The sequence below is a fragment of the Pezoporus wallicus genome, unplaced genomic scaffold, assembly GCF_028554395.1.
Source record: "Pezoporus wallicus isolate ANWC-B61680 ecotype Strahan unplaced genomic scaffold, APGP_CSIRO_Pwel_v1 contig_2384, whole genome shotgun sequence".
Lineage (NCBI taxonomy): Eukaryota > Metazoa > Chordata > Aves > Psittaciformes > Psittacidae > Pezoporus > Pezoporus wallicus.
In genome coordinates this window covers 6,091,166-6,109,545 of record NW_026640488.1, presented here as the reverse complement: position 1 = coordinate 6,109,545, position 18,380 = coordinate 6,091,166, and the positions used below count along the sequence as shown (strand labels likewise).

The following is an 18,380-nucleotide window of genomic DNA, read 5'->3' as shown; positions in this document are numbered from 1 at the left end:
TGGCTGAATTTTGAGTCAGGTTTAAGGATGGGGGGCAGGACCACAGTCAGGGAGAATGGGTTGAAGAAGCTTCAAATCTAACTCAGCTTCTGGTCTGGCCTGTTAAAATGACAAAGAAGTCAAAATCAAACCCAGAAAAATCCACAGCTCATCTCCAGACAGAGTTTTTCTTGCACATAAGCTGCACAGTTAGTACAAGTGGCTGCTGGTACTCTGCTCTAATTGTTCACAATACCAACACTAAGCTCAGTAACCACCACAGACTAAGGAGGTTTCAATTAGCACATTAGGATTACTTCTTATTTTATGTCAGAGGGAAAACTGGGGGAAGGGGTTGTTTGATTTTGCTTCATTTTAATAGCATCAAAATATGGCACTTACACACTAAATTTATCTGTCTTCTTTCCAACTTTCCAATTCTTCAAGCATTTACATATGTATTTTTCTCCCACTCATTTCTCTGGCACAATCCATATTGCCATTTACTGTAATTTCTTAGCTGTTTGCTCAGGAATTGCTTTGGGCCAGAGTTTGGGAAATGAATGAGAAAAGTTATGAAGATCTGGGATGCAACCTCCCATTGCTGACTTCAATGTCAATTGCATGTTCACAGCTAATGCGGTGTCTACCTGAGCACTGATCATTTTTTGACACTGTAATACCTATTCCAAATTTTCATTAATCTAAACAATTAGGTTTAAACATGTGACATCATAGTCCAACTTGAAACAAACTTTGTCTTGTTATCTCAGCAAAAAAATCATACTGCACTCTGATGTAGGAAGAATTGACCTGTTCCAAAACCCACTAATATCAATGAAAGAATTGTGTATTTTCCTCAACATGTCTGTGGTAATTTCAATACTCAAGACTTTCAATTAACATCTGTTTTTGCCATGTTTCCATGTTCTATGGGGCAACATGGAAACTATGATTTTTCCACAGCCGCTCTGAGTTACACGTACCAAATTCCCATTGAGTGGAACTGCTAGTTTCTTTTCTGAGAATCACTCTACTTTTTGGCAGAAGACAACATCTAAAAATACATTCTGTATAGTGGTAAGTTGTAAACTTCCTAAGACTATAAAAATCAACTAACTCACAAAGTACTATTGATTTTCAAGAAATCAATTTGAAAGGTGGCATTCAACAATATTCATATATTTTTAGCATACTACTTCTGTGATGTCATTATTTTTACCAATATTATTATATTAAGAGAATAAATCATCATATCTCTATATGAACTAATGGACAAGTATTGTGTTTGTGAGAAATTATGACTGGTGTTAAGGCACTTTGTAACCAATGAAAAAGAATTGGTTTAAATATGTTTTGCTTCTCTGTACCTCAGGTTTGAAGATGTGGTACTGTTATCTGGGAACACTGCCATACAAAGATCCCTTACACTTGCAATAGTCTCTTATTCGTCCTACTACAAGGGAGAAAGTCTCCTCAAGTTAATGAAAGGACTCTCAGTGAGTTTAGTTGTAACTCGACTTATTCTTATTTACCTTATTTACCAGACCATTAAAATTCCACAAGATTGATATTACATGTGGATGAGCAAAAAAAATGCAAAATGTTAGCAAATGCAAAAAAAAAAAAGGCATAAACAAACCAGTTTTACAGAAAAATGCACTGCTTATAAGAGAATTAAAGATACCATTGGCTCCCTGGAGAAAACCCAGAATTTGATTGGCATTAGAGAACTAAGTTGAAAAAATGACAGAAAAATGCCTAAGACAGACACATAAGCAGAAGAAAACACTAATAAATCTCCTAGTGAAATGGAAAGCCAGAGAACTTCTCACTATCCATTATAAGAAAAAATAAAATATAAAAAATTCCTTATATACAGTTTCAGATTTTAAAAACCCAATGATTGTAGCATTCCCCCAACAGAAAAATTACATATCTATAACAAAAAAAAAAAACAAAAAAAAGAGTGAATCTGTGGGCAATCATATTTCAGGAGAAATCTTCTAATTACTTTCTTTCATTGTTAATTTATTTGGTAGAGCCAAATTACAGTACAGGTAAACATATCCAACCCATGTCACTGACTTCAGTCATAAATGATGAGATATATGCCTAGTAGAATTAGAAAATCAGATTTTATTCCCTGATTTATGTAAAAATAATTTAAATGAACTCTATCTACACAAGATTAACAGAGCCACTCAAATGAGGAAGATTAATATGGTTCTGCTCTACAAACCCTCTGGATTGCCTCAGCTTGTGAGACTGTGTGCCAACAAAAGTTCTTTAAAAAAGAAACCCAAACCTGCTAATTTTAAAAGAACAATATAATAAAGGTGACTCTAACAATGAAGCAAAAAGATGAAGTTACCAGTTCCAACATCTCTTCTGACATTAGATACTGAAAAGTGTAGCTGTCCATCAGGCAGCCAAATGAGAAAAGGTAATCCCACACTCAGTGGAAAATGCGTTGCCCACAGCAGGCAAAACAAGATGACTCAGTGATACAGTTTGAAATTCTCAGCTTCTCTAGCGCTTTCATTTCAGAGTGAAGGTTATTTATACAGTTATTTTTTTCTAGCATTACATATGGATAATGAAAATTCCCCTTACTTAACTGTACCTTTCAAAGGACAGAGAAGTAATTTTCTCACAAACACGCTGCAGTAACTCTTTGGCCTGACATTTACTTTTTTTCATCTCAGCTGGCACGAAGAACTGTGATTTTTAAACAACATTTTGTTTTACTGGGCAGTGCACCAAGGAATCAGTCCAGAGAGGGACTTAGTACCAAAAAACAGAACACCTACGTTCAGGCACTTGGACCTAAAATGGAAATCAAACCCAACGGTGAATGTCTAGGCAAGGCACTTCAGAGCAGTTTCCAAAGTGACTCTCATGCTCAATGAGGAGCCCTGTGGACAAGCCAGTAAGAAACACTGCAAAAACAGATATAACAGAAGGCTTGTGCCTTTCTGGGGCACCTCGTTTGGTGCTCAAGGGCATCTTGCCACTCTGGAATCGCAGCTCAGACTCTCCCTGGAAAAGCATGTACCTTTCAAGTCCTTACTGTTGGAATATTTTTCTTTTTTTCCCTTTCATAATACATCTAGCAGAGGCACTAACTTGAGACTACCACTCAATTATACCTCTGCTCAGTTTCCTTTTTCTTATTATGAGGTGTCAGTCCACATGTTCCACCTCTAGAGAGTGCCATAATACTAAACAGGCTGCAGGAAGAACTGGATGTTTCTTACAGCCTCAACCGCTATCCTACTAAGTTTTTTTTGCTTGTAATTATTTTCTATATGGTGATGCATGAACATGTCACCTTCACACTTTCAAATAGTTCATAATCTGGGGATTAGAAGAAGATCCTGAAAGATATGAAGAGATGGAAGTTTGATTCTCCCAGAAGTGATAATGAAATGTCAGTTCATGCAATAATGTACCACATGTAGATCAACACTGAGCATCTGTATAGAGATCAAATGCTATGGCAAGTCTCTTATGCAGAGGCAGAGTGCTGTTTCTTTTGGGATCACACTGAAAAATACTGAGCATCAGTAGCAGACTAGAAAAACTCCATGTCTAGTCAATAAATTATATAAAGTTACTGAAAACATTGGTCATTTTCAACAGTGCTTAAGAAGAGCAATTGGCATGTTCTGTTACGCAATTTTGAGACAGGCAGAGTCTGAAAACTCTTAGAACAGGGAGAGCTGATCTTTTCTGCACTAGACCCAACATTAATTCAGGATACAAAAAAGTGAAAATGAAGTAGAACCTATGAATTTATTCCAGCTTCTATTGCTTATTTTAATAATTACTGATGAAGTCCCAAACCCCTGTTATATCACGCTGAGACCTTTCATCAGTTATAGCAAAAACTTGCCATACCCCTGACATCTGTCTGTAAGAACAAAATTACAGTCTGGAAATTACATCTATATTTATTATACCTGTGTTTATACCTATGTGCACCATAAAGCCATGAAGTTTATATTTTAAAAAGAAGGGTTCTTGTCATTACTTCTGAAGTATATTCAAATAAAACAACTGAACTCAAAGTAAGTTACTAAATTTATCTATGAACTTCAAGACAGAGTATCGCATATGCATAAAAGATGTGTGAAATATTATTTTTCTTTGTTATACAATAGTTTACCCCTGTTTAACAATGTTATGCACAGAGGGATGTACACTAAAGACATGCAAGTATGACTCACCATGGGTTTTTTCTTCCCTCTCTAAATATAGGTTTATAAACTGAAGTTAAGTGGGCAGGGTTTTTTCCCCTTCTCAAAACAGAAGTCGAAAAAACCACAGTGGTTTCTTTCCAGATAGACATTCCTTTTTAACAATAAGATTCAGCAAAAATTTAAAAATCCCAATTACTTAATAGAATATTAAAGCATCCTTGCTGAACTGGATTATATATTTGCTAAACTGCAATTATTGTCAGTTTTTCTAATTCAACATTCTAATTCAAATAGCACAGAAAACATGAAAAACCTTTAATGTTCTTCAAAACTTTTGCAGAAGAAAAGGTTTGATGGAAAGCAGAATTAGATTCTGGAGCTTATTTTTCATAGAGAATTCTTAAATTCATTCATAGGTTTAATGAGCATTCCCTTAAAGGTCACTGTTACTTATCCACTGGATGTTTTTCTGAGATAGTTAAAAGGCCTTACCTCAAATGCTTGAAAGGTTAATCCAACATTGTAGTTTTCTGATACTGTTATTTTCCACACACATTCCTTCATTGGTCTGTAGTCATCAGGATAATTGGGAGACTGGATCTGGCCTTCATTTTTGTGGATTTCACCTCCACAGATAGCTGATAAAAGCATAGAATTCTTACTGCCAATAATATTTTCTATTCCCCATACTCAAATTGACATTTTACGCTTCCTTTTTAAAACTAATGATAAGATTATTCTTGAGAAGACTTTAAAAGTCTATGAAGGACAAATTGTTAAAACCACAATCCATTTAAACCTCTATATGTATTTTAGTTAGTGAATATAATTCATCATTTCTAGTAGCATTAAACATATCTACAAAGTTCAGGAACATTTTGGAATCATAGATAATCCGAATCTATACATTTCACAGAATATATTTAAAAGGTCCAAATTATTTAATTTTACTTTTTGCTCACCTTTGAAATACATTTAATAAACATTCTTCGTTTATATTTACTAACCTTTAGAAAGAGCTGAGACAGAAATCCCAAATTTTATAATTATCTGTGCATTTTAACTTACAGTTTATCACTTAAAAGTTATACTGAATTTGAAAAAATAGCTAAGATAAATAAACAATATTTTCATGAAAAGTAAATGGGCCTTTAAGGGCCCACACTGATAATCATGTAAAGATCTGTGACTATCAACTAAATTATACAGTTTACTACCATAGATTAAATATTTAAGAAAACAGGCTCTATTTTAAACAGGTGAATGCTGACTTGCTAATAGTGTGTGCGAATGTCTCTAGTAAGTAATCCCAGCGCATAGAGAAAACTTGTCATGTTTTTCTGAAGAATAAACAGAAAATACTCAAGGAAATTTTTCAGTACACTAAGCACAAGAACACACGCATTTAGTTAACTGAACGACTGGTAAAAACCACTTATGAATATTATCATAGGTATGCCTGGAAAAAGAGTTCAAATAAAATTTGAAGACAGGAAATGCTTCAAAATGTTCTGTCTAGGAAGTTAACACCTGCTGTCTCTTTTTAGTAATAATATGCCATTTTTGTATTAGATTCTGTCTTTTTTTAATATATAAAGGTATCCAGTTACTATTTTTTCTTCTGTAAACAAGTCATTTTCAATGCTGTAAGAGGCTTACCTTCATAGATTGCTGCAAAACCTTTCCCAACCCAGTTGCTGCTGCTGCGGAACTCGATCCACATCCTACTGTCCGAGGATGCGAGAACTTCTGGCAGTTTGTCACCACAAAACCTGCCTAAAAACATGCAACCAGTAACTGCATTTTCTGCCGCCTCTGAAGCCAAACGCTGCAAACATTTATACAAGTGTTTAACATTATAAACAGGAGTAGCATAACCAACTCAGTGGAACTATTCACATGCTTATGTTTAAACACGTGTTTCTGCAGAGCCTGACCTAATACACAAAGATTTCATTACTAAGCATTCAGTACTTCATTTCATTGTAGTCAGGCTCACAAGTCTAAGTATAAAAACTCAGGGGAATTAAGTAGAGAAGTTATCATTACATATTGTTTCCATACATACAAACCTGGGCATTTTGGAGTTGGAAAGCGAGTACTAAACTTTAGAGAGGAACATAATCTAGCTCACAGTAATACCACTCATTGTGTCTAAGGACCAAAGAGATTTAAAAACTAATAATCAAATGACCCTAGACTATATTATCCTCTTAAATTCAGCCTAGGTAGGTGAAAGGGAGAAGGGAACAAGAGAAAAGAATAATTACAATCTGGTCTTAATTGTTTCTTCTTTTCTTTTTAAGGCCAAAAGAATAGGCACCACTGTTAAAAAGCTGTTCTCTGCTCCTGCCTCCTTTTCTTTTTTCTTTTTTTTCTCTTCTATTTTTTCCCCCACTATTATTAAACTGTGGCTGTTAGGATGCTAACAAATAGCTTCAGTGCTCATTCTAAAAACAACAAAACTGACCCAAGAAGTTGGAGACATTCACATTTCCTATGGGCCTGAAATCTCCAGTTTCAAATAGAGGAGATCATGGGATATCAAAATGACCTTCTGAATTGGGCAGTGCCATTGTGGGCTGTGAAATCTCCCCACCAACCTCTGAATTAAGAAAAGAATGGCTGCAGCTTCTGGCATATTAGTTGCCACTCTAAATTCATTATTGCTTTGCCTGTCTTTTCTCTGCAAGAGCAGGGAAGGACATGCAAAGTAGAAATAGAAGTAATCTTCTATTCCTAATTTTGAAAGTACAAGAACAGAGCTCATAAGTACAACTCTAGAGTGGGTGCTCTCACCCACAGTGTATGTGCTCATCACGTGCTGTATGGGTTTCCCATCACATGCTCTAAAGGTTTTTCTGCGTACTCTTTCTCCATTTCCATGAACAAAACTATGGCAACTTCACATTTCAATATCCATAAGCAAAGCAAAAAGTTTCACATTTTGTAGTTTCCATCTTTCCACACATGCAGCTGAGTAACAGCTAGATGCAATGAAAGGAAGGCTGAAGGCTTGAAGTGAGGGCTTGAAGTAAAATAAACTACTTATTTGAGGCCATTTAGAGGTTTCTTCCCATCACCAAGTCTAGATACATTCTGGACACCTAAAATCTAAGAGGTTTGTTCTGGGTTCAGCAGCAAGCAAGTCCACTGAACTCCATGAGTACAGTAACTATGGATAGTTGCATACCAAGCAGAGGTGATTTTCTCCAGTAGCCATCTCTTACTTCAATATAATCGTACCAACAGAGACTGCTCTTGTAAAGGTCCATGGTGGTGAAGTTTAAAACAATCTGCAATCACAGAACACCTAATTAAATCACATGTGGTTACTAGAAAATGATCACAACAACATTCTGCAAAACTAAAGTCAGCATAGAAGGGTTACCTGTAACTGCAGTCTAACTACTTAGACACTTACCCAGCCTCTCAGATTTTTATAGTAAGTAAAAGTTGTCTGGGAACATTAAAAGTTTTTTATTTAATCTTGAGGGGTTTCAAGACCAACTACTCATTAATTCCTTACAGGGAGCTTATCACTGAGAAATAAAAAATTGAGAATGCTAGTAAGGCAATATAATGTGTAAATATAGTTTTAAGTATGTTATTTGATAAACTTCCTGCCAATTCTTCTTCTGTTCAATTCCAACTATAATCAGCACTGACAGTTGTAAAAAAAAGTTATTTTGGTTTGTGTTTCCCTCTACTACTGTTTTGACAAGATAATTTACTTTCAGACAAGTTAAGCATTGACAATAGTGGAGAGTAATGCTGAAGACAGCATCACTAAAACAAATAGTACATATTCTCTTAATGACTCTTTATGAAACTATAATAAAGCTTTTTATACAGAAATCTGAGTTCTGTGTGTTTCTAGAACTTTTGAACTTGGACTTTAAGCACATCTGTAAATAGACATATTTTCAATACTTAATACCTGGACTATCCTAGACTGTTACATTATTCCACTTTGGTTTAGAAGTACTAAACTGCCATAAACTTACGCTTTTTACAAATACACCTAAATCCAATGAAAGGGCGTGAATTGGAAATTATTTTATAATATATGAGTGATTTTTAATCTTCTTGTTCGGAATTATCTCTGCAATTGCAGGACATGATCCTAAGACTGACCATATGAGCACCCAAGTGGTTTTATATTTAGCTTTGATCCCAGGAACTCAAAACTGAAACCTGCTATTATAAAGCAAACATGAATTGCTGCACAGTAGCAAATACCTTGCACTGCAAAATATATCTCCATGAAAGCCTATGAAGCAGCTGTGAGTGTTAGCTGAAAGGAGAGGAATTTACCCTTAGTCCAGCTGCAAGAAGGAAATACAACACCATAACTGGAACAATGGGCCCAGAGTGTCAGATGGGATGGTTTACTTCCACCTCCTCTGAAGGCATCAATTGTCTCTCCAACCACAACATAGTACATTATTAAACCAGATGGGCAGAACTTTTTCAGACTGTTTAATTTTAAGAAGATAAAAACTATTGGAGGAAGCTAATTTAAAGATAACAAAGCTTAGTTGTTTGGGTGCATAGATGGTAGAGAGTCACAGTAAGACTTCAAACAATGTAAAAGGGACGCAGTTTTTCACAGCAAAAGACTATGTGTCTTAACATTAGGCTAGCAGGGGTTTTCCTTTCACTTACTTTCCACAAAAAGTAACTAAATACATCCATATGAGCAATTACATTCTCAAGAATCCCCTTTGTTTTCAGTGGAGAATGGGAAGCTTTCTGAGTTACTCTTAAAAGCCGTATCTTCCTGTATCCCACAGGGCAGACACCGCAGAAGACCAGTGGAAGACCAAACTCACAGGTGATTCTATCCCGCTTTTACCTTTACTACCATGATGCCATGGGAAACAGAAAACATCTGTAAGGCCACACATAAAATCCAACAGCCAGAAGTCCTGTACAGTGAGGCACATTATGCTGGCAGCCACAGCTTTGTGGGATGAAGGTATGGGACAAGAAGCATGCCAAGGACCATCAGAACAGCACTGAATAAATGCATACTTGTTCTGATGGTTAAATATGGCCAAACATTCATATCCAGAAGCTGCTACCACATCCACAAAACCTGCAAAAGTGTTGCTTAAACAGCACTGTGCCTCTAACACTGTTCTCCACAGGCACATCCTGCAAGCAACTTTGGTATGTCTTTAGCACATGCAACAAATATAGCCTGTCCTCTCTATTTGCTCTCTTCCTTCTGTCATTTTAGGGCCAAAAAGGGAGGCAATAATTTAGTCTCAGATCTATATGCAGAGAATGTTCTGCTTCAATGTTAGTTTGATACTTCTGAAATATATTTTATGTTAACTCATGTTCAGGTTCCCATTGGCACTCTGATTCATAAGGACCTATAACAATGAATAGCCGAATTATATTGCAGGCTTCCTTCCTGAGCTTAGGAATAAAAACGGACTAATGTGAAATAAGACACAAATGCTGTGCAATCCCTTCTCTACAATGCAATAGAAATTACAGTATAAATTAATATACTTAAGGAAAACATGTTCCTTATGCTGAAAGGTTTGCAATAATAGATATTCTAATATCAACTTTTCACACTTCTTCTAACTTACATGCACCCTTTCCCAGATGTCTAACCCACAAAACTTTTACTATTCAGGCAGTCCTTCAGGAACATGAACTGAAGAAATAAACAAACAAATACCACCAGAATTCAAAACCCACCTCCTTACCATATTATTCTCCATGAGAAATATGCAGATCTGGCTAAAAGTACAATTATTCATATGCCTTCCCCTGCTTCAGTTTTTTATTACATTTATAAGTGCTATTTGAATCTACCTCTGATGATGGCAGAAAGGTCCTGTATATTCTCTCATTCACACAGCAATTCTGTCTGTCCTTTGCAGACTGCTTCTTTTCTAATTTGTCCTTCAAATAAAGAAGCCTCACCAACTACAAAATTTTTGTTCTACTCAGCTCATCCACTTTGCAGTTCAGATTCCTTCTAAACTTTCCTTTTTTTCCTGAGTGTCTCAGACAGATAGCTCTGTATCCTGCTGTACTACTTGAAAACTCTACTGCCCGCAACAGTCTCCTTCTCTTTTTCCACTCATGCCCACCTCACCTCAGCAGTGCAGGCAAATGGATTCGCAAAGGGGAGCCTTTTTCTCTGCCCAGATGAGATGCAGATGGATGGTTTAGGTTCAGACCACCTTCCACATCTGCTTAAGCTAACCCAGCTGGCTCTGTTGGAAGCAACTTATGGAAGCCACACTCATGGAAGCTATAGCTCCTTCACTGGCTCAGCTGTGCAGAGCCTTGAGGTCTCTCACCAGTCCAGCCACAAGTTTTCCATTTTTCATGACACAGCTGAAACACCATATTTCTCTGTTCTACGTTTGGAAATTTGCCTTTTTTAAAACCCTAGCTGCCAGGACAGAGTTGGGAAAAGAATGGTTTTACTTTGGTGTTATCATGCCATTGTTTCAAAAGTGCTGCTATCTAAATGGAAACCATTAAAATTTAATAAGCCTCCTCAATAGCCCCTGCCTTTGAAACTAGATGAGATAACCGTCACAGCCTTTTCTCACTCTGACAAGCCAAGGTATTTGATGACACAGCAATTCCTTAACATTGACCAGAATTCATTAGCTGTACATAGGCAGAACCCCCAGTCTGTCACAGCATGATTTCTGGTTGGGAACCAAACAAGTAGAAATATATTTAAGATTCTGATTTGCAATTCTGGAAAGCATTAAATAGAGCTAACCAAGGCAGAGCTTGTTCAAGGGGATAGGATGGCTGAAATTCTTCATAGGAAAAACAATCAATGGGTATTTGTCAGCACAATCAAGGAATTACTGCTTACACAGCAGATTCAGTTGTGCTACTGCAGCTTCTGAGAGAATATATCACGCCTCCTACTGCCTGGGCTAAGAAAGCTAAAAATATATTGTAAACACCAGGTAGCATTAAGTTTTCTGTAGGTGGCATTTTTCCCCGTGTCAATCAAGGATTTATCTATCTGTCCTATTTCATCATTCATGTAAAATACTAAGGAAAGTAATATAACTTACTCAAAAAGGTGAATTCAAAAAAACCACACTGGCACAGTTGCAACTCCCCATGCCAACAAAATTTCTACACACCAGAAGGCAGGGTTCATCCTGGCACAAGGCATACAGTATTACTAACATCATCCTCCCCCAGAGATTTTTCTGTATATAGATGTATTATGTACAAATCTTAAATCTTGAGAGCAAGTAAAAGGTGAATGAACTGCCTTGTTTTAGTAATAGGGATGAACACATTTTAGGTTGAGCTGCCAATTTATGATGCCTATCAATAAAAGGAATGCTACAGCTAGTGCATACCCCTGCAGTCCAATCCTTCTTGAATTTTACTGCCATCAAAGATCAGAAGTGTCTGTACTTGCAGAAAGCAGCGTCGATAGAAGTCCTCCAAACTATGGTCAAACAGCACAATGTAAAATCTCAATAAACAAGAGACAAGAGCTAGACAATCTGGACTGATGCTTTTTCAGTTTATTTTTAGGTGACTAAAGTGCTTACTGCCATTTCAGAACATGATGTGATGTACTTATACATACTCTAACCTCCACACAACATTCTCGAGATCTATCAGGGTCAAATCAGCAAACAAATGAACAAAAATTTAAATAATCTTGTATATTCCCTGTATAATGTGAATATTACCCTGAATGAAACACACAATAGTTAAGATTTAGAGCTCCTTCCTGCTATCTCCTATTCACATCAAGCACTTGCTGTAAATAGGTCTGTTATCTCAAGACAGACAATATCCTATGGGAACAGCACCGACAAAACAGACTTTTTGACATTAGCACAAACACCCTTTAATTCATTCTTGCAGAATTATATGGAGACTATGAGAGCTGGAGGTCGGAACAGGGCATAACAGACATGACTCATCACATCAAATTTCAATCAGAACATTCTGTTAAGTCTTTTTCCCCATTTGGGGAAGGGGGTAAGATGGGAAGGGAGCCAGTTTTCTTACTTCAAGATAGGGGCTTTCTGCCATTAAGCTTTGGTACAGTGAATACAGTTCTAGTGGTGGTTGCAGTCTCAATGGTATTAGAAATGTATTGTAATTACACTAATATCCACAGATAGGTTTACATAAAGTTGGAGTATGATATGAATATGTAAGTGTGACCATTTTCGACCTCATACATTAATGCCATTTTCAAAAGCTAATAATAATTGTAGATGAACTCTACAATTTTCATTTTTTTTTTTAGTTCAGAATAGAGAAGAAATCTAAGCCAGTTCTGTTGTAATCACAACAGCATCTAAGAAGCCACACAAATCGTGGGGACATAAAATTACCTATCTAGATCAATCTGCATATTTTATGCAAAGTTTCTCTTATTCATCTGTTTCCATTTGTTCTTCCTTGCCAACCTGCAGAGCCACCCACGCCCTCTTAGCACTGAGTGTGTTTATTTTTCCTCCTGTCCCTGGCTCTTGCCCAGAGGAGGGCAAATGCTTTCCAAATGACTGTTTTCATTCCCCACAGTGGCGAATGCTCTTACAGCTCCACAGCATCTATTAGCACATTAAGAACATATATTCTTGGTATCTACCAGGACCCTGGTAGAAAAAGAAACACAGAATAAAGTAATTCAGTCAGGAGAAAATTATGTCCACTATGGAGTAGGTGACCACTTACAAAACTGACCGAAGGATCTGGGGGCAAATGCTGGATTTTACTCTTTGGACTTTCCAGTACTGAGGCTGGTGTTAGGTTCTATATTTCACTCCTCAGGCTGCATTTGACTGCTTAATATCAGCCATTGGTTCTTGTAAAGGAACTTACATCCTTTTTTGCTGCCCCCCCCCCCCGCAGATTTTGTCTCAGTGAAACTTCCCGTCACTCCCTCTCTCCTTTATTTTGAGGCAGGCTAATATTTGAGCCAATACTTTAAGATTCAAATAGCATGTTTTTAAAGCATATACAAGAAGATCAGGATTTGCGTTCAGTAGGATGGCACACTCCTCTCCCTAAACTACTCACCAAGCCAAGTTCCCTCCTGCCACTTTTCCTCCTAAAACTGATATCCAGGAAGTAAAACTATATGCACTAGAACTGATACCAGGAAACAGCTATAATGACACTTTCTTTACCCCATGTTCTTACTGTTTCACTTCAGAAACACATCATTCAACATACTGAGAGCTTCCTTAGGCAGAACCCAGCTATCAGTCCCACACAGCTCATTCAGCCCATGCTGAAAAAGAGATCATTCAGAAGCCTGAACTACTTCTTCCACCTTTACACTGAAGCACCAACTGAACTGGAAGCCAGTTTTGAAGAGATTTCATGATGCAAATGTGTAGCAGATTGAAATCACGCCTTCATTTCCCATGGACAGCTGCCAAATAGATGATGTGGTTCTAATGCCACAGACCAAAGTCAAGTCTATAGCACATAGTTCATGGTCTCATTTTTTATGGCATACCATGTTTTCAATTATTATACAAGCTTTAAACTTAAATGAAAAGCTGAATTAACACAACGTTTTATTTTGAAAATAGTATCTATGTTTAGCTGAGGGAATGCTAAAATACCTTCTCCCCTGGGGTCACAGAGATTCTCCATATGCAGTGTGTGTAGGAAGGGTAACCATTTGGAAATCCTGGAGAAGAAAAGTTGCCTGTAGATTCCTGCAGTGTTTCGCCACAGGCTGAAAGAAACAAAATACAGTAAAAATATAAAATTGAATGTGCCTAACAGAGAAAAATGCATCTTTTCAATATCTACTCTGAATATATTTAACTCACTGCGGATGCAGAATAGAAAACAGACTAGTTATTTTATGATTTGCTCAAAACAATGACTTTAAGCCATTCTGACATTCATTCCACTTTACACAGGATGTTTTTATTCTATGAACTATTTCACTTGTGTTCTGTCTGCTGACATAACCAAAATTACAGCAGTCTAAAATGTCACTGTTGTCAATCAACTGCAAAATTATATGTGTAACTTAACTTTGGTGAAAAAAAAGTTTGCCACACCATTAGATACCTCCTTTAAGAACTAAAACAAAAGTAAAACAAAGGTTGGCAAAGTATGACTGTCACCACACTGGAATTTCATCAGCGGTTTCACTTGCCCACGAGAGATTGATCTGACCTAAACTCATTCATTTATACTGGTATAGAAGACTAAACCCTATATTCAACAAAATCTCTTGTGACAGTGATTTGTAGACATACGAATAATAAAGCAAAGCAAATGTAAAGTCCTAAAATACTAAAGGCTTTTATATTCTTTATTATTGAAGGTTTTAGCACCCCTATCTCACTTGTCAATCATGCTCCTAGCTGCTGGCAGACTGGTTAATAATTCTCTTCACACTAAAGTATAACATTGAAAACTCCTGCCATTCTCCACGACTGAAACTGATCCTGGTAGGGTGTCGCACCTCAGTCAGTCATCTTTTTTGACCTTAATCAATTTGGTTTCACCCACCGATTTTGCAGGTGTGATATGAGAGATGTGAATTTGAGAGTATTATCCCATGACTGACAGTGTAATCAGATCTGCAGTGCTTTCAAATTACAGTGCTACCACTGCCAGCAGGTGAACTACTGTATCATCAAAATCTCAATGAATTATAAATGATCTGGAAAATCTTTAAATAAATGGGTACAAAGGAAGAGATTGCTTATGACAAAGACAGACAACACAGCTGTAAAGGCTGTCTTGTTAAAATGAGTCTAAAATGTAATCTGACAACCATACCATAGGCATAATCTACATTCAATCCATTAAATATACTCTCTGACACTGAAATGGTTATTGTGATGAGGAGAGAAAAGAAAGATTGGTGCAGGCCCCCAAAAATTTAATAGCTAAAGTCACCGTCACAGTGTCCTTTTGGAGTGAAACAGAAAAAAAAAATTCTTTCCCTCCCCTCATTTAAAATATGTGGGTTTATCTTTTCAAAAAATGCAGGCAGATGCAGCAAATGACACATAGAAAAAGGGTATTCAGTGCTAAATAATTATTTCTGTACAAAGACTTTTCAATGAAAAGGCTATATCCATAATTAACCATAATTTATTTTTAACACAGCGATGAATGTAAACTTAAATAAATTGCAGAGTACCGTACTGGGTTACCCCAGCACTAGTGAACTGTATCGTAGCTTACAATGTGTCTATAAAGCGCTTAAGAGAAGGCTAAGAGTAAAACTGCAGTCTTGTACAGAGGTAGAGCAAAGCAGAACCCAAAGAGCAGATACCCTCTGCAGCAGATGCACTCATGACTCAGGAGATCTGTGAGAATCTAATTATTCCACTCACCACTTTTAGAGCCCTCTCTTGATCTTCCCCCCATGCATGGCTTTATTGAGGCTACATGGCATCAGTGCAGTCTCATGAGGCATATAACCATACTTCAAGATTCTTTAGTACCCCTTCTGTGTGCTCTAGCTATAACTATTTCACCAACACTACTGTTACTAGGCAAGCCTAGAGCAGATGATATGATGAGAGACGGGGAATATTGACAAATATTGATTATGAAGTCATGTAATACACAAGGTGAAGTATGTAAGCAAAATGCCATCAAGGATGTGACATTTTGGTATGACATGAGATATCAGATCAAATGCAGTCCTGCAATGACTAAGAGAGAGAAGAAAGACTCTGGCATAACCAGCCGTTACTCTACTAAAGTCCCTAGATTACACCATTACAAAAATAAATACGTCAATGAATTATGCATAATAGCATTACAGTTTTGAAAAAAATTCAGAACTTTTCTTTCTTATACAGAGTGCAAGATTATTTTCTCCAGAACAGTAATAATACTCCAAGCTCCATATACAGAAGTTGTATATAGCCTTAAAACTACGGATTTTAAGTGTAAACGGCAACACTGAACATTTTGTTTTTCTAGGAATTATAAAATAAAACTACTTAATACAAAAAATTATCTTCTATCAGTATTAAATGCCTGGGAGAACTCTATCAGATCTAAATTTTCATAAATATATATATAAAATGAAATTATGGGAAGCATACAAAAACTGTAATTGGGTAACTTCTAAGAATTAACAGAATTTACAAAATATGTTTGGACTGTACATTTTCTACCACATTTATAATTTACTTTAAAACTCCTGGTGTCTCGAGGGAATTGTAACAAGAACATCTTATATCAATCAATAGCTGAATTAATTGTCTATGGAATCTGAGTTCCAGGTTGGCTTTCAGAGCCACTGTGGCAGGGTGATACTTGGACATTTCTTGTTTACAAGCACATTCCAATGCAATGGGTCAATGGTAGTTGGAACAATTAAAATTCTGTCACTAGAGAATGTAAGTTTTTCTCTGTAATTGGACTGCAGCAACTACAGTGTTTGTGATCAGACTTATAAAATAGTATATTACAAACATTTTACCATCTGACAGTCCACTAATAATGATGTTCACTTTAGGAAAGAAATGTAGAAGGAAATTAGTGGTAAGAGCCACTTACTAAGAACTAATTTCAGTATATTTCATGTCAGAAGAAATTAATCACAACTTCAGTCTTACACACCTCTAATTTATAAAGCATCTGTATATTTTTATTCCATTGTTGATCATTAACATCACCAATATTTTCTCTGACAGTTTTTTCCTCCCTTTCAAATCTTATGCCTTACATCAATTTTACTAGGCTAGACCACTTGCAAAAATGCTACTTCAGCTCTCCCTCTCACCCCCCCACATTCCAGTCAGAAAAACAATTTCCTATCTATTTTACAGCTTGAGAAGGTTAAACTTCTGATAAACTTTTCTTTGGTAAGGAAAGGGAAAATATTTCTGCATCACCTTGTAAGTATTAGCAATGGATGCAGGCAGCAAGTAGATTGCTTACACAAAGCAATTTCTACCAGTGAATTCTGCTGCAAGTGTTCAATTACACAGCTTGTGTATAATACCTCTTTGGGCTGGCCTATGCAAATGGCCAAGTTCCATTAAGGATTATAGTGAAATCTACCAACAACAAAGCCCAGATCCTCCAGGACACTTAGGGAACTAACTCTCATTCCTTTGTCCATCGCATTAGCAAATACATACTCTTGTAGACTGTTAATTTAAGCTTATCCTTTCCCAAAGAGAATTAAGAACTTTACTACCTTTTACTCAGTCTCAAGTCTGTACAGCTATACACATATGGCATATAAAGCTGCCACAAACACCTAAAAATATCTGGTGCTGATAATGTACTTGTTAAAGAAAAAGAAACAAACCCAACAGTTTACTACAACGCACTGTCTTACTGTGGACTTGACTCCCTTTTATAATTATAGGGAAATGGTCTTAAGCTAAGAACCTTAATTAATAAAGGCTGACTTTTAAAGGTGAACACTAGAGATAGAAGCAATTTAAGCCTGAGGAACAGTGATAACAGCACATAAAAAGAGCCTTCATCTGCTCTTTTCCACACAAACTATCACAGACCCTGGCATTTTTAAATTTGCTGAACTTCGTCCCTTCCCCTTCTCTTCCTCTGAACAGCCCTCTCCTGCCAGTGTGAGCCTCCTTTCCCATCTACTCAGTCCCACTCTACCCACTTATTTCTTGTCCGTTCTGCCTAAGAGTATCCTACTTCATCATAGAATGGTTAGGGTTGGAAGGGACCTTAAAGTTTATCTAGTTCCAATTCCACTGACATGGGCAGGGATGCCTTCTACTAGACCAGGTTGCTCAAAGCGCCATCCAGCCTGGCCTTGAACAACTCCAGGGATGGGGCAGCCACAGCTTCTCTGGGCAGCCTGTGCCAGTGCCTCACCATCCCCCATGGTAAATAACTTTTTCCTAATCTAAATGTACCCTCTTTCACGTTAAAGCCATTCTCCCTTGTCCTGTCCTACACACCCTTGTAAAAAGCCTCTCTCCAGATTTCTTGTGGGCCTCCTTTAGGTACTGTAAGCCTTCTCTTCTTCAGAAGAACAAACCCAGCTCTCTCAGCCTGTCTCCATAGCAGAGGTACTCCACCCCTCTGAGCATCTTTGTGGCCTCTTCTGGTCTTGCTCAAACAGGTTGACATCCTTCTTGTGTTGGGGGCCCCAGAGCTGGATGCAGTACTGCAGTGGGGTCTCACAAAAGCAGAAGAGAGTGGGAGAATCACCTGCCTTGACCTGGTGGT

General features: G+C 37.1%; 1 protein-coding gene across 3 annotated transcripts in view; it reads right to left on the bottom strand.

Annotated features, from left to right (window-relative positions):
• TLL1 (tolloid like 1) overlaps nucleotides 1-18,380 on the bottom strand; it is a 128,986-nt gene that overhangs the window by 27,672 nt on the left and 82,934 nt on the right. For 2 of the 3 annotated variants that reach the window (XM_057419050.1, XM_057419051.1), the window contains 4 exons: nucleotides 13,799-13,914; nucleotides 7,378-7,480; nucleotides 5,844-5,960; nucleotides 4,677-4,822 (listed from right to left, as the gene is read on the bottom strand). In XM_057419050.1, coding sequence (XP_057275033.1) covers nucleotides 4,677-4,822; nucleotides 5,844-5,960; nucleotides 7,378-7,480; nucleotides 13,799-13,914 — 482 coding nt within the window. Of the gene's footprint in view, nucleotides 1-4,676; nucleotides 4,823-5,843; nucleotides 6,013-7,377; nucleotides 7,481-13,798; nucleotides 13,915-18,380 lie in introns of those variants that run through there. The other variant, XR_008973476.1, reaches the window with a different exon arrangement.